General features: G+C 39.0%; 5 protein-coding genes across 5 annotated transcripts; 2 read left to right on the top strand and 3 right to left on the bottom strand.

Moving 5' to 3' along the window:
* The first annotated feature begins 1,835 nt into the window (after positions 1-1,835).
* On the top strand, positions 1,836-2,744 carry LOC6560118 (beta-1,3-glucan-binding protein). Its single transcript, XM_001985866.3, has one exon. The coding sequence runs from the start codon at positions 1,843-1,845 to the stop codon at positions 2,512-2,514; it is 672 nt and encodes a 223-aa protein (XP_001985902.1). The 5' UTR covers positions 1,836-1,842; the 3' UTR covers positions 2,515-2,744.
* Positions 2,745-7,201: 4,457 nt separating this feature from the next.
* On the bottom strand, positions 7,202-8,475 carry LOC6560117. Its single transcript, XM_001985865.3, has 2 exons — positions 8,144-8,475; positions 7,202-8,088 (listed from the first exon to the last, which is right to left on the bottom strand). The coding sequence occupies exons 1-2, from the start codon at positions 8,205-8,207 to the stop codon at positions 7,274-7,276; spliced, it is 879 nt and encodes a 292-aa protein (XP_001985901.1). The 5' UTR covers positions 8,208-8,475; the 3' UTR covers positions 7,202-7,273.
* A 734-nt stretch (positions 8,476-9,209) lies between these two features.
* LOC6559881 lies at positions 9,210-9,630 on the bottom strand. The gene is made up of 2 exons (XM_001985864.3): positions 9,548-9,630; positions 9,210-9,470 (listed from the first exon to the last, which is right to left on the bottom strand). Exons 1-2 carry the CDS (start codon positions 9,603-9,605, stop codon positions 9,337-9,339), a joined length of 192 nt encoding a protein of 63 aa, XP_001985900.1. The 5' UTR covers positions 9,606-9,630; the 3' UTR covers positions 9,210-9,336.
* Positions 9,631-11,665: 2,035 nt separating this feature from the next.
* Positions 11,666-13,204, bottom strand: LOC6560660 (uncharacterized transmembrane protein DDB_G0289901). The gene has a single exon (XM_001985863.3). The coding sequence runs from the start codon at positions 13,202-13,204 to the stop codon at positions 11,666-11,668; it is 1,539 nt and encodes a 512-aa protein (XP_001985899.2).
* Positions 13,205-13,804: 600 nt separating this feature from the next.
* Positions 13,805-15,854, top strand: LOC6560659 (bleomycin hydrolase). The gene is made up of 3 exons (XM_001985862.3): positions 13,805-13,857; positions 14,133-14,680; positions 14,743-15,854. The coding sequence occupies exons 2-3, from the start codon at positions 14,135-14,137 to the stop codon at positions 15,613-15,615; spliced, it is 1,419 nt and encodes a 472-aa protein (XP_001985898.3). The 5' UTR covers positions 13,805-13,857; positions 14,133-14,134; the 3' UTR covers positions 15,616-15,854.
* The last annotated feature ends 162 nt before the right edge of the window (positions 15,855-16,016 follow it).

Raw genomic sequence — 16,016 nt, 5'->3', positions numbered from 1 at the left:
CAGAAAAATGTCAGTTTGCAATTTTCTATGCCATTTAAAATAAATGAAAATTGCGCTCGCCTGTGCCACAACTGCTGGCTGCCTGGGCATGTAGCATAGTTTTAGGCGCTGGATGCGCAGCGCGTGTTAACGTAAATAAATTACATAGATACACGCACACACACACACACACACACACATACGCAAATATATATATATACACACACACTTTGCGACAATCAAGTGGTCAGTGGCATGCAGCTTATAAATCAGGGCAAAACGCAAAAACTTAGCTGCCTTGGGCCACATCGAGATAGATGGCCAACCAAAATGCGGGCCAGGCCCAGAGAAACAGAGAAATTGACTGAGTTTGAGAGTTTGGCAATGGATGGATAACAACTGAGCGACTGAATAGATGAATAGATTGATGGGTCGCCTGTATAAATGGTTAGCTATTTAGTTTCGGTTTGCTGCGGTTTGACTCTTTCTACCTCTGTGTTTTTGCTTGTGTTTTTGTTTTTGTTTGCGATTGGTGTGATGCTGGACTGGGTTCACTGGTTCACTGATTGGGCGGCTTTAATTCTTTTAATGTTATAGTGGGTCAATTGTATCCCAGAGCGCAAACACTCACATTTTGACAAACTGAACGTCAATTAAAAATTAACTAGCATCTGGCTTGGGCGCGCGGACACAGTGCTTTACCTATTTTGTGGTATTTCCAGCGATAAATAATTATTTATTTGGAATTTGCAGTTCAAATTGAATAGCAAATGGCATTTTAAATGTTGATGTTGAAAAAGAGTTTTTCATATCGTCTATCTTATCTGTCTATGTCTATAGCAATTTTGATGAAATTTATATTTATACTTTTTTGTTTTCTTGTTTATATTATATTTAACATTTCTAGACGAATATTTCTAGTGACTGCAGAAATATTAAATGAATTAAATAAATTCCACATTATTTTAACAGTAAATTTATAACAAACTGTTTTTTTTTTTTTTTGATAACAATAGCTTAGTGTCTGCCTTCAAGGCTTATAAATAAATGATTCTTTGACAAGAAGTTGTCAGTTCATTTCGCAATAGCGTAAATGTGTTTCTGGCATTATGTCAACCATGGTAAAGTTGTCAAGTTGTTAAATACGTTTCACAAGTCAACTAACTGCACGACTCACAATTGCCGCATTTCAACGAGGTGAACACATGACCAACATTCTTTGGCTCTTGACAGCATTAACAACACACAGTTACTATTTAAGTATCTCTGCCTCAGTTGTCTTGTCTCGTTGCTGGTACGGCAGGCTGGGGTTGTACAGCAATACAGCAGTACAGCACAAGTGCGGCAAATACTCAGCCAGGCAAAAGAGCACAGAGGAGACTGCAACAATGTCATATAGATTGTTGCGGCCATTCCGAGAACTAACTGCAACAAAGGGTTGCCCAAGGAATGAGTAGCCCAAAACCACACACATGCTGACTCTGCCCCTAGCCTGAGCTACATATGTATACGATATGTGTACATATAAGTTAAAGCCTTAAGCTCTTGGCTCGTATCGGTGGGGGGTATACACAGATTATTGCTATGCAACTATTTGCGCAAGTTATTTAAATGGCTTTGTGTTGCATATTTGTTGGGTGGCGCGCAATTCGCCGTCGCCACACTGAACAAGAGTCCCCAAGCAATCAACTTGTCATAACTCAAATTGCAATCTCATGCAGCAACGGGGAAAACACAACTTTCCCGGGATCCCACAAAACACAAGGTCCCCACGAGACCGCCCCAAGCCAAGATAAGCTCAGCAAGCTCACACAGCATCAAATATAAAAGCAAGTAGCACTCTCTCAGCTGAGCTCAGTTATCATGCGGAGATCAACGTCTCAAGTCGAAGTGCTGATAGTTTGTCTGGCCCTTTTGGGTGCCAGCAGCAGCCAAGCCTACGAACCACCAAAGGCCACGGTCAAGGTTAATACGCCGCAAGGCTTTGAGGTCTCCATACCCGATGAGCCGGGCATATCGCTGTTTGCCTTCCACGGCAAACTCAATATGGAAATGGACGATCTGAGCGATCAGACTTGGGCCACCGATATCGTTAAGTCACGCAACGGACGTTGGATATATCGAAATCGACAGCAGAAACTGAATCCAGGTGATATTCTCTACTACTGGACAACAGTTAGATATAATGGCCTGGACTATCACAACTATAACCAGCAGCATCAGATTGGCCAAAATGATGCCCAGAGCAAAAATGATGCCCAGAGCCAAAATGATGCCCAGAGCCAAAATGATGCCCAGAGCCAAAATGATGCCCAGAGCCAAAATTATGCCCAGAACCAAAATGGTGCTCAGAGCCAAAATGATGTCCAGAGCCAAAATGGTGCTCAGAGCCAAAATGATGTCCAGAGCCAAAATGATGCACAGAACCAGAATATGGACAGACAGAATATTACCATTAATTTGAAATCCAAAAGCGGATCCCATCTACCAATTATTATTAATGGGAATCCCACCATCAATATTTTTGTTACGTAAATATTAGGATAGAAAGAATCAAAACAAAAAACCCGCATGACATCATCAAAAAATAAAAATAAACGATTCCACAAAGCTAATTTTAACCAAGATTTTAAAGCAACCTACAAAAAAATGTTAATGGTGGTCGCGCAATTCATTATCATATTCAAACAATGACGTGAGCAAAGTATCAGAATACGAGAAATTTTAGAAGCTTTAATAAATACTCTTAACTATCAATCAATGTATTAATTGCACGCTTTTGTTATTAAATATGTGTAAAATCCAAATGCTTAATTTGATTATAAAATAGTTTGTACTTAAAAAATGCTCAGCTGTCTCTTACATGTAGTTTGTTAAGATATAACAAATGGATATATATATATATATATATATATATATATACAGTTGTTCAGTTTGAAACAATGTTAATATATACTTTATATATTTTTACTGTAGGTGTATTGAACCGAGTTCCCACTTGCCTCTCTGCTTTTTTTCACTGAAAGTTTTTGTTGCAAGGAGTTGCCTGCATTAAATATTTCGAGTACCAGCAAAAAAAAAACACCATTTTTGGACTCTGCACATGTCAAACTCATGGCGCGTTGCATTGTTTTCCAAAGTGCTATAAATCATCGAAGCACTTTGTCACAGATACCCAAGTAAGTATCCGGGCCGTATAAATCATATTGAAAAGTTCTCCGCATGCGTGTGAAATTCTGTGCGGGTAATGGCTGCTTTCAAATTACCGCAATGCATTTAAATGGCAAGGAGTCAAACTATAGCTAATTTAAGGTGAACGACTAGTAGATACTCTGTAGACTGCAGCATTAACTTTCTAGATTATCTAGCTGATTATATTTATATTTATTTGTGTTGCTTAAGTCACAAGTTAGTTTTCGTAATTCCTATTCAATTGGAGATTGCTTAAGGTTTACTTTTGGATGGCATGGCAACTCTTTGAAAACAAAGTTCAAACAAAGAAGTATCATACCATTTTTTAATAAGTGTGGTGGGTTTTATACTTTTGTCGTGGAGTTTGTAACGTATTGAAGAATATGACTTCCGAACTCATACGATATATATATTCTTGGTAGGCATCACTCGACAAGTCGAGATAAGCATGTTGGTCTATTTGTCTTACGGTCTGTCCGTCAATTTGTTTTTAATATTAAAGATATTTTCTTGGCCTGGATTAGTTTATTCTGTTCAAGGCCACATCCAAATAAAATTTTCTTTAAACGTAGAACTACTGACTAAAATTTAAATGTCGGCAGATTAACTGCGGTCTACAAGGGTATATAAGCTTCAGCGTACCGAAGATAACCGTTTCTAGTTATTTATCTATCTATTATACAGGGTATAAGAGAATAATATAAAAAAGGATATCCATTTACGCAGGTAGTTGTGATATCAAGATCAAACAACGGCATTTTGGCAGCAAATATACGAGTAAACAACTGTTCAAAGGTTCTTCTTGGCCCATTTAAGGTTCACTTGAGGCGCACAGAAGCAGATACAACTTTTTGGCACAGTATAAATATACAAAAGTCACAATGCCCATTGGTGTTTTTATCAGCAGCAGTGCTTGGTAGCTTCTTTGTTTCTTGAGTAAGGTGCTGATAACTGAATGTCCTTGTTGCAGTTTCAGTTGCTAAAGCAATAACAAACACCCATTGAAATAGATATTTTCTACTTGTTTAGTTAACAACTTATTTTATACATATATCTGACCATTTGTCTGTGCATTCCTATGAAAACTTGTCTATCAGTTTTTCTTTTGTTAGTTTTACATAAATTCATTGCGAAATACTCAAAATATCAAATGCCTTCAATTATTGTAATGAAATAAATTCAAATCAATTATTAAGCTGTCTATATATTTACACAATTTGCGCTTACTGGTTGTTACATACATAGGACTTGTCTCCTTTTATTATTTCAGTAAAAATCATATATATATTTATGTTAATAATTTTTCAAATACCGTGTAATCACTTTAACTATTAGACGTTAATTCACCTCATTAGCCAGGTGCATATTATATGCATATACGAGTATCTGTATATATATTCAATTTTTGCCATATTTATTGCATGGATTGGGGAATCCCAGAAAATATCACAAATTATTGGGCGTTAGTAACTTAGTAATGAAGACAATAAACAAAATGTTTAGAAGAAAGAAAGATAGAAATAAAGAGTGAGACATAAAATAAAGAAAAGATTGGCACGAATAAGGTATCCATAGTAAATATTGTCTACAGTGTTGATACAAACTTACTCATTCTTAAACAAGTCAAGCTGTGTATAACATGCACTAACTAAATATTTAACAGAACCATGGCTAATTGTGTGTGTTGTTTATGGCTCAGCTGTTTGGCTTCCATTAGCCAGGCCTGTTTTATATTGGGAAACAAAAGCAGCTTGTCCAGCTTGTACAGCTTTCGAATGACCTGTGTTCCTGACCTGCTTTTAGCACCACGTACAGTTAGAGTGTCACTTAAACATGGCTATAAAACTAAAACAGAGAGTGTACTTAAAATTACACAAACAACTACAGCAAATTGGGCATATTACATATGTATGTAGGTATCCATATACTTATAAAATACGAATATTAATTAATGCCACATTTGTGTCGCCTGCATTTGTCACAGCTAATTTGCAGCAAATTGAGCATGTCAGCCAAAGGTAAAACAAATGCAGTTTTTCATTTGGCCAGCGGTTACTTTAGCTCCGATTTCTATACCAGGGTTACCATGCACATATACATATATATATATATGTATGTGTATATTTTGGACTACATATATATATATATATATATATGTGCGTGTACTTTAGATGCATTTGTGTTTGTCTAATGGGGGCAGCTAAACGACGCTGTCAGAAACATTTGCGAAATGTTCTCATTTTCTCATTTCGCGCAATGTGTGAGAATTGTAAAATGCAAGCTAGCGGCAACTTTGTGTCAGATTCTCTACACACACACACATCAGTGCACACACTCAAGCTTCATTTAACACGGACACTTCGGACGACATTTTACACGTGGCAAGGCTTTAAAAGACTTGTGACAACTTTATGTGCAACCCATAGTCTTAGGCAAAATGAGAAACAAAAATATAAAGAAAACTTTCATTAAATGATGTCATCAAGCAAACGGATACCATTTAAAACTACTTCTTTTATATATATATAAACAGGTTTTTGATCTGTAGAGACTATAATGATTACAAATGTAATGCATAAAAATAAATTTTTCGTTTTTTTCCAAGCTGTTGTTCATTAAACTTGGCCTTAAGCGGTCACAAAGATGGTACTCAATAATTTCTATCTATTTATATATATATGCTATATCTACATATATGTATTTCTTTTAATAAATGCTCATATATACTGTATGTACCTCAAAAATAAGATAAAGCTGTAAGTATCAAAGTGAAGTGCAACATGGAAGATGTTCCAGTGTGGCAAATGAATTATAAAAGGTTCCGCCAAGTTAAATATTTTGCTCGACTTAAGTTCAAAGTTGCAGTGCCGCATTGTAAAATAAGTTGCCAGTAACTTGACGCACATTTGTCACACACGTCGTCCTGCCACCAGCAGCAGTGTCAGAAACACCAACAGCAACAGCAGTAGCAGGAGCAGGAACAGAAACAGAAACAGCCAATGGGTTAGAATAGGGATGTGTGGATACACAACCACCTCTACAGGTGGGTGCCATGTCACTTGTGGAATTTGCGTGGCTCGGCCAGTTTGGCGGTTGGCTGGGTTGGCTGGGTTGGCCTCGACACTTACACCCAAAAACCCACTCAAGCCCAACTGATATATGGCACTTTGAAATTAGTCAAAGTGCAAAATGTGGGGCGCACACAGCGGGACACATGGCTGGCATTTTTCATACTCAGCAGAAAAATTGTGCATAATGTATATTCATTTGTCAGGGTATTCCAAATGTCATGCATAGAAGACGGCATAGCCAGATGCGCAAACTAAACAAACTAATTTAAACTAATCCTGCAGATTTTGGACTAAGTTTTAAATTTGTTTGCTTAATTTTTAAATCACTGACTAAACAAACTTGTGCAAATAACATCATATTTCCATATTTGATTATCACTAGTAGAAATAGCTCTGAACTTTAAAAATTAGCATTATAACTAGAAAGAAATCCTTAGCAAAAATCCGTTCAGAAAATCACAAATGAAATACGGTTTGCTATCTCGACTATTATCTTAGATTTTAGCTGTAATTTAATAATAATTTTAGTAAAAATAATATATGGATGTACCATGTAATTAAGAACCGAAAAACCGTGATTTTTAAAAGTATACTTTCAGAATAATAAGGTAAATTACACTTGCCGGCAACATAATGGCGACTTTGTAAAATTCAGGGCGAAAGAGAGAGCAGAATATAAACGTATTTTTCTGTGTTACAATTTGCCCGAAGGTATATTTCACCGAACTTGAATTTCAGTATATAATTAAAATTTAATAATATAACAAAGAAACATACTCAATGAGTTTTAATTTAAATAGTGATCAGAAAAGGCAGAATTCGCACCATTAATTCATACTATAAATAAAGTATTTAAATTTCTTTCTTATTCATTGGACAAATGTCAATTGGTCGCTTTACCATAATTGCAAATGGTCTCTGTCTCAGGGTTATAATAACGAGATTCGAATCAATTCAAATAATGTTCAATGAATGTACTTTATTTCGAGTAAATATGCGTAATTCGCATAAATTTGTATGTGTCAATACAGTTAATTAAAGATGCGAATGTTGCCAAGGGTGCGCTGTAATTCCTCCTGTAAGTTCCGCATTTGGTTGCTGAGCTGTTCATGCAAATTCTTTTGTAGACTGGCAGCATATTCCTGGGCCCTGGCAGCTTCAAGAGCGGCGTCTGCCTGGATCTGTTTTCGGTTATCATAAGATTGACGATTACCGCTGAAGAGGCCACCATCCGCCTTGGCCAGCACAGTGCCATCGGCCAGCTCCACAATAATGTTGCCATTCTGGTACTCCACGACAGCATTTTGGCCATTGATTTCTACAGTTTCCTTACTATTGACGTCAGCACCCTTGGCCGGGAAAGTGTACACCTGGCCACCGCTGGTCAACTGGAGACCGCCATTGATAATGCGAATCTGATTATTGTTGTAGGTCTGATAGGCACCCTCTCCGGCCTGGTTTATGAAAAGGCTACTGCCACCGCCTGAGATGAAACTGGAACCCCCTCCTCCTCCTCCAACCTGTTGACCATTGATGAATATGCCACCTCCTCCGCCATTGTAATTGCCTTCCGCCGATGTATCCTCATCGCTATCATCGGCTCCAGTTACAATCGTCTGACCGCCAGCACCGACCAAAACCTTACGTCCGTCGGGACGTGTATAAATGCTGCCCGCTTCATTTTGCAAGAAAACATTGCCACCATTTTTATATATAACACCGCCAGGTGCCGCCTCTTGATTTCTTGGTGTGGGCAAGATATCATCCTTTGGAATCGTTGTACCGGGTATCGAGACTTCCACACCATTGCTGTGATCGACATACGTGGCGGGTTTATCAGTTTGTGCTGCAATATCATCAAATTATAGTTCCATTCTGCGAACATATACTCAAATATTTACCGCTAGCCAAGCAGAAGGCTAGTGCAACTAGTGCGAAAAACATCGGAGTGCGACCTGTGTCCATTTTGTGCAACGGATTGGCTCTATCAAGACAATGCAGCAGCCCGGCTATTTATACAAGCGAACGATCGAGAATATAGTATGTTATTTATTAACTCAATTATACGTGGGTAGATATCGCCGATTGAGGTCACCGCTGCAACCTCTGGGAAAAAGCCAGAGATGATTACGACGCTTCTGAGCACGATTCGCGATTGACGATTGCCGATTTGCGGTTGCCGATCACCACTGCGATCGTCTCCAAACTGACTGCCGTGTTGGACTCAACGTATTGTCTGGCGTCAAAACTTTTGCACAACCTGACAAACAAATACTAATTGAGTGCTCGACAATAACACAAAAAAAAAATTTTTGTTTTCAATTTTCCTATACCCATTTAATGAAGCCACAACGTAATGGAAATGAATCATTCTATAAATAATTTTTTCACATATCCACATTTAAGTACCTTCATAGCACATCCCACTGTATGCTGTTTGTTTGTTTGTATACAATATAAAGCCTCTTACATGTAATATGCAAATGTATAAGCTGTAGAATAGCACTTCGGAAATCCCTTCCATGGCAAATACATGCATTTCTACGTAAAACAAAACTGGTTTTGCACATATGTATGTATATATGTATTGTATGTAAATATGTACAAATTCATACATACTTGGATTAAGAGGTTATCGTTCGGATGGGAAATTCTGTACATAAAACGATCGAGTCTCTGTGCGACTTATCAGTTAAACAAAGAGACACTATTTCTCGGTAAATGCGCTTATATATTTCAATACAACAAACACAATTATTGTAAACAGGCAAGCAACATTCATTTTGCGGTGTCGAAGACTAAATACCCTTTATAAATGAAATACTAATCTAATGAAACTACTATTTTGTAGAGTAGTTGACTTTATTAAATCAGACTGTCATGTACAACTGTACAAAAGTCAGGCCTTTATTTAGTTGTTTGTACAGAGTGAAAAAATGAAACATGTAGAGTGATTCAAAATGAACATTTAAAAAAATTAATCGTTCTTTATTTTATAGAGCGCATAATTCTATCAATTACAAAGTTTATTTGTGCTCACTTTAAAATGGCAATGGCATTACTCAATTATTTCATTGATCTGTGCTCGAGTCAATTAATATCGCCACTTGCCTTCTCCCTTTGAATGAAGAATAATATTATCGGTTGATTGGTCAGGGCCGCCATTCCAGCTGGGTCCACCAAAAGGTCCACGGTTCGAAGCTGGACCACCGGGCAGGCCATTAGCAGCTAAGATATAAATATAAATATATATGCATATATGAGTAGTACAAATAGGAAGCAAGGGCTTGAGGGCAACGACTTACCGCTGATCAAGGCGACGAGCAGCAAAAGCCACACAACAAATTGAAGACTATGGCGCATGGTCAAGGCAACGAGTTCAAATGATTGAGCTTTATATATGATCGCGCCTTTATATATGAGCACGCCATGCTGCACCTACATACTTGGGGTGCCTCCGCAGGGGCTACGTGCGGGGCCTGACAATGTTTTGGCACATCTGCATCAGCATAATGTACATGGCTTGCTCCACTTATCAGTTGCCACTCAAAGAGCGCAATTGATTTTGTTTGTTTTTATTTTGTTTTTACTTTTTGCTTAAGCTAACATCGAGCAACTACATCTTGTCAGCCTTGGGTCTCTGCTCTCTGCTCTCTCCTCTTGTTCTCTCTCTCTCTCTTGCTCAGCGTCTTTCTCTCTCTCTCTATATATATATATATATATATATATATATATGAGGCAATTAAGAAGTTTTGCTATGTGTCTGATAATTATTTTCAATTGAATTACTTTGGTGTGGCTCTGCAAGTAGTACTTAAAAGTTTTTGTATTGCCGGCCATTAAACATATCGGTTTGAGGCATTCATTGAGCACAAGTCACATTAGCTTCACTTCGTGAGTCGATTGTAAGCTTTTGAAGTCCACATCAGCCCCGCTCATCTTGCCCCCTAATGTACCCAGCTGCAGTTTAAGCTTTGTGCTTGGTTTCGCTTTTGGTCTCTGCTTTTGGAGCAAGTTTAACAATAAACATTAAACAGGTATTGCGATGTTGTTTAGACATGTGCATAACAGCACAGCTCTGGACGGGCTTCGGACGTGGAAAAGACCAAAATATTGCGTGTGTATGAGCGAGAGAGAGAGAGAATGTTTAAGAACGAGTGTGAGAGAAATAGTTTCTAAAAACATTGCTCAAATGAGTCAGCTACAAAAAGCTACAACAAATGGACAGAATACAATTTTGTGGCTTATAGGCATTTACATACTTACTGATACATATGTATTTATAGTCCAGACATTTAGATATGAACATAAATACCGCTAAATTGTACGATCAAATAGATAAAGCTTTTTACTAACTAATCAGACAACATTTAAAGGAAATTTTTTATGTATTCATTTTCAGACAAAATCTCTGCATCAGTTAAGATTATGTTTTATTGACTATCGACTCTTCATTTATATGGCGCCATTGAATTTTTGCATAATCAGTATTTAAAAACTATACATTATATCTTCTACATAAAAATTGCGAATATTTCGCCCAAGTAAAATGTAGTAAGTCTTATTTATAATGAAGTATCGAGTTTTAAGGCAACTGAAACTTTTGTTTTTTAGTGCTTGTATGTGTCACAAAGCAGAAAGAAATAAGCCCCAAAGCACTAGCTAAAACAATGACCATAAGCCAAAAAAAAAAAAATAATTCATAGTAATATTAGTAGGTAGACCCATTAAAGGAACGCCGTTACATTCATTCGATGGCAAATATATGAGCTGCGTCTAACTGTTCCCCATTGTCCGGACTAACCTGGTCCTCTCTTGTCTGGCATGCTATACTTTTTGCGTTGCTTTTGTTGTTCGAATCGAATCAATTTGATTTTCCAATCAATTAGACTTTATATAAATTGCGTCTGCGCTGCTAAATATAGCAACAATAGCCACAGAACACAGCTAGAAATGTGCGCCACAGATAACACAACGACACACTGAGAGATATACAGAGAGAGAGAGAGAGAGAGAGAGAGAGAGAGAGTAGAGGCTATGCAGCGCTCCCTATTTCGCTCACTCCCCCTGTATAAGTATGTTCAATGTCTACATCAACGCCTGAATGCACAAGCACAAAATGCTGGTTAGCTCTTCTTGGATAGTGTCTGAGGTGGAAACAATTGCATATTACACGACTTTAGGCTGCACTTTCGGATTCGGCAAATGTATTGTGCAATTTTGAAATGCAAACGACGTCGCTTCTGCAACTGACTTACAACATGCAAAACAGACACAGAAATGCATTTTAATCAGTTGTTAAGCGCATTCTATTTTTAAAACTTAAACAGGTGCTTCATAAGAATACAATGGACTTTGGCAATTTAATCAAAATATTACAGTTTCTATATTATTCATACGCCCATCCCTAAATCATCCCGTCCTCATCCCAAAGGTCCGCCATTGCTTTCACCACTTATCAGTCCGTCTCCAGCATGATTTCCAAAAGGACCACCGCTTTGGCTAAAGGGTCCTCCATTACTGCTGCCTCTGATTAATTCGTCTCTACCTTGGCCAAAGGGTCCTCCACTGCTGCCCTCATTTATCAATCCAGACTGAGTTCCAGTATTTCCAAATGGACCTCCATTTTGATTTCCACGTATAATACCGTCCCGATCGACTTTAACTGCAAATGGTCCTCCACTATTACCTTGTCTAATTTTTCTGGATTGTGCTTCTCCAAAGGGTCCTCCGCTGCTGCCACCGACAATCAGTCCATCCCCAGCCTGATTTCCAATAGGTGCACCACTCTGGGGTCCATATATATCTTGCTGATTGGTACTAGTCCTGAATGGTCCTCCAGTATTGCTGCCTCTTATTAATCCTTCTCTGCCTTGGCCAAATGGTCCTTCATTCGTTCCTCCATTGCTACCCCCGACAATCAGTCCATCCCCAGCCTGATTTCCAATAGGTGCACCACTCTGGGGTCCATATATATCTTGCTGATTGGTACTAGTCCTGAATGGTCCTCCAGTATTGCTGCCTCTTATTAATCCTTCTCTGCCTTGGCCAAATGGTCCTTCATTCGTTCCTCCATTGCTACCCCCGACAATCAGTCCATCCCCAGCCTGATTTCCAATAGGTGAACCACTCTGGGGTCCATATATATCTTGCTGATTGGTACTAGTCCTGAATGGTCCTCCAGTATTGCTGCCTCTTATTAATCCTTCTCTGCCTTGGCCAAATGGTCCTCCATTCGTTCCTCCATTGCTACCCCCGACAATCAGTCCATCCCCAGCCTGATTTCCAATAGGTGAACCACTCTGGGGTCCATATATATCTTGCTGATTGGTACTAGTCCTGAATGGTCCTCCAGTATTGCTGCCTCTTATTAATCCTTCTCTGCCTTGGCCAAATGGTCCTTCATTCGTTCCTCCATTGCTACCCCCGACAATCAGTCCATCACCAGCATTATTTCCAATAGGTGAACCAGTCTGGGATCCATATATATCTTGCTGATTGGTACTAGTCCTGAATGGTCCTCCAGTATTGCTGCCTCTTATTAATCCTTCTCTGCCTTGGCCAAATGGTCCTTCATTCGTTCCTCCATTGCTACCCCCGACAATCAGTCCATCACCAGCATTATTTCCAATAGGTGAACCACTCTGGGATCCATATATATCTTGCTGATTGGTACTAGTCCTGAATGGTCCTCCAGTGTTGCTGCCTCTTATCAATCCTTCTCTGCCTTGGGATCCATATATATCTTGCTGATAGGTATTAGTCCTGAATGGTCCTCCACTGTTACTGCCCCTAATTAATCCCTCTCTACCTTGCCCAAAGGGTCCTCCTATATTGCTGTTCCTTATGTAGCCGCCATTGTAGTCACCATAATTCCCGCCATAGCTGCCACCATATAAATTACGATGCTGTGCCTGAGTCGAGGCAGTCATGAGCAGCATCAAGGTCCACAAATGTCTCATCTCGACGCTTTACAAATTTCAACTAATCGGCGAATTATTAAACAAGTCTGTCGTTTTTTCAAAATCAGCGTCAATTTGGCTTGGATGCGTTCAGCAGCATATTTTGATTGGTGATCACAAACAGATTTTATTTATTTTATTATTTCATTTTATTTCATTCAAGCTATCTGCGTATTTACAATAGAGGAGTCTTTTATATCTATAACCCGAGACTTACATCATTTTCAACAGACTCTAATATATTTTTCTTTTGACAATATTATGCTGAACTTGCCCAGTGTCAGTGCTAAGCGAGATGATTTCAGCAGCTTCTCTATTTTCGATTTGAGCTGCTTTGACTGAGCTTTGGCGTCGATTGTGTAAGAGCAGAGCAATTGTATTGATTGTGTTTAGACATTTCATTTACCTATAGAGCTTTTGGTAAATAATAACACAAGTGAACTTCTCTAGCGCCACACCCAGCAAAAAATACTTGGAATACAAAGCAAAATTTGAACAATGCATCAATCTGTAAATATATACATATACATATAATATAAATCGCAAAACAAAGTTGTTGGCAAATAAATTGATACCAAAGATATACATACGTATTTATAACTCTACGATTGTGGGAAGAGTCTTTATTAATTTATTAAAGAGTAGATTCTCAAGTAAGTTCTTAGCCCATCTTATTTTAATAACCTTGGCGGATAACAATTATATAAATCAATAGATTAACCAATCAACTGATCTATGGTTAGCGGAAAAAGCAAACTTTATCGCTCAATTATCGAACCATGTGATTTCGCTAGTTCGCATTCAAAAACACTCATGCAAATCTCGATGTCATGGGAAAGTTTCGCTGATAGACTCTTTTGTTTAGGATTCGAATCTATTTTTATCAAATTGCATTTTCTTCGAATGTCAAAGCTCTCTCTGCTTACAGAAATGAGTGAAACGTTGCCAAATACAAACAGCTTTCCACTCAACAGATCGCAGTTGTCTACATGGCGCTGCCAGTTCTTTGCCTTGCCAAATAATCAACTGGCCCAAAATATTTGCACAATTTTCGATCCCATTGTTGCCAGTTTGCGTGATACTCAGGAGTTAGTTTTACACGGTGAGGAACACCATGAGTTGAACAAGCTGAATAAGTGCACAATTGGCGGTCCAAATTGGATCTGCACCGGACTCGATCTGCTGCGTCTGGGCATGTGCAAGGATTGCGAACTCTCCGCCCCATATCTGTTCTACTGGCATAAGCTGGAACGTTGTAATTATTTTCTGAACACAGTTGCGGATTTGCTGGCCTGCTGTGAGCCCGTGGATGGCCGCACATTTCAGTATTTGATGAAACATGCGGTTCCCGATGCCGGAAATTGGCAAATGTTTGTCAATCTCATCCAGAAATATGGTGTTATGCCAAAGGAGTGCTATAGGCCGAGCTGGTCATCAACATGCACCCGGCACCTGAACATGATGCTCAAAAGCAAGGTAAGGGAATGATTGGCTAATTGAGGGGTTGACCACCAAAAATCAATATTAATCTCTTCCAGCTGCATGAGTATTGCAGTCAAATGCATGCAGAGTTCACCTTCGGTCAGGATAGCCTAAAACTGTTCCAGATGATTGCGAAAATGATGGAGGAACTGTACAAGGTAATCAGCATTTGCCTTGGTACACCATCGACGAATTTCAACTGGAAATTAGGTGATGAAGGCAAGCAACTTGAATGTACACCTCAGAGTTTCTATAAGCGTTTTATAGCTCCCCATTATGCAATCGATGGCCAAATTTGCTTGGGTCATGATCCGCGTCTCAGTTCCAAGTACCAAAGAAACTATCGCATCGCGCACAGTTCAAATATGACGAAGGGACTGCAGCAGAGCTACAACAATCAGCCCATGGAAGTGCTGATACAGATCATTGTGGACTCTCTAATCGCTGGGTCAGCTGTGTGGCTCGCCTGCGATCTGCAGACCACATTTTATGACAAAGCCGAAATCCTAAGCCTGAAGTCGCACAATTTCGAGCAGGTCTTTGGACTGTCCGTGAACACGGCTCTCAACAAAGCTGAGCGCCTGTTCTACAAGGCAACGCGTCGAAATAAAGTGCTGCTCCTCACCGGCATCACATTGGATGCAATGAAGCAACCGTTGCACTTTAGCACAAAACACACAGTAACCAAAACGGCGACAAGCACAGGCGGGCTGCAACTGTCTGGGACAGACATGGAAGAGGATGGAGTGAAACGGAGAGCGAGCGGCAGTGGCAAGGCCAACGTGCTGAATATCGATTGGCTGAAGGAATACGCCTTCGAGATAGTCATCGATTCACGCTTTGTGCCGCCTGGCGTTATGCACGCCCTCCAAACTCAGTCCATCGTGGAACTGCCCATTTGGGACCCAATGGGCGCGCTGCTCACTTGATGAGCGATTAGTCCCGCAGGATAGTTGCTGCTCCACAGGAATGCAGTACCGTTGTTCAATGTTTTCTTACATCCAAACCAAGCAGCTCATCAATTGTAGCCAATGAAAAATTGTAAAACTTTAATTGCTTTTTTGCAAAGTATTTCAGTCTAAATCCCAAAACTATTGTAATATATAATTATGAGGCAAAATGTTTAAGAATAAAAATTAATGTGTCAAAGTTTTGAAGTGCTACAAAATGTATATTTTTATTAGTATAACAGTATTATGATTTTCTAAAGTCGACGCACAAATTTCGAATATTTTTCCTGCAACTGTTTCACAAAATGTTGTCAGATTCACAATATGTTTGTCTGATTTTAAACACTGCTGAAATTTTTATTGTTAAGGCACGACCTTCG

This window comes from Drosophila grimshawi, unplaced genomic scaffold, assembly GCF_018153295.1.
Source record: "Drosophila grimshawi isolate 15287-2541.00 unplaced genomic scaffold, ASM1815329v1 contig_1367, whole genome shotgun sequence".
Classification (NCBI taxonomy): domain Eukaryota; kingdom Metazoa; phylum Arthropoda; class Insecta; order Diptera; family Drosophilidae; genus Drosophila; species Drosophila grimshawi.
The sequence above is the reverse complement of the archived record's forward strand: the minus strand, read 5'-3'. Positions and strand labels throughout refer to the sequence as shown.

Excerpts from the sequence above, each read along its gene's own strand:
- LOC6559881 (XM_001985864.3), bottom strand. The coding sequence starts at position 9,605 with ATGCGCCATAGTCTTCAATTTGTTGTGTGGCTTTTGCTGCTCGTCGCC. Across the intron at positions 9,471-9,547 it reads GCTCGTCGCCTTGATCAGCG|CTGCTAATGGCCTGCCCGGT; the intron begins GTAAGTCGTTGC and ends TTTATATCTTAG.
- LOC6560118 (XM_001985866.3), top strand. The coding sequence starts at position 1,843 with ATGCGGAGATCAACGTCTCAAGTCGAAGTGCTGATAGTTTGTCTGGCC.
- LOC6560117 (XM_001985865.3), bottom strand. The coding sequence starts at position 8,207 with ATGGACACAGGTCGCACTCCGATGTTTTTCGCACTAGTTGCACTAGCC. Across the intron at positions 8,089-8,143 it reads AGCCTTCTGCTTGGCTAGCG|CACAAACTGATAAACCCGCC; the intron begins GTAAATATTTGA and ends ATGATATTGCAG.
- LOC6560659 (XM_001985862.3), top strand. The coding sequence starts at position 14,135 with ATGAGTGAAACGTTGCCAAATACAAACAGCTTTCCACTCAACAGATCG. Across the intron at positions 14,681-14,742 it reads ACATGATGCTCAAAAGCAAG|CTGCATGAGTATTGCAGTCA; the intron begins GTAAGGGAATGA and ends AATCTCTTCCAG.
- LOC6560660 (XM_001985863.3), bottom strand. The coding sequence starts at position 13,204 with ATGAGACATTTGTGGACCTTGATGCTGCTCATGACTGCCTCGACTCAG.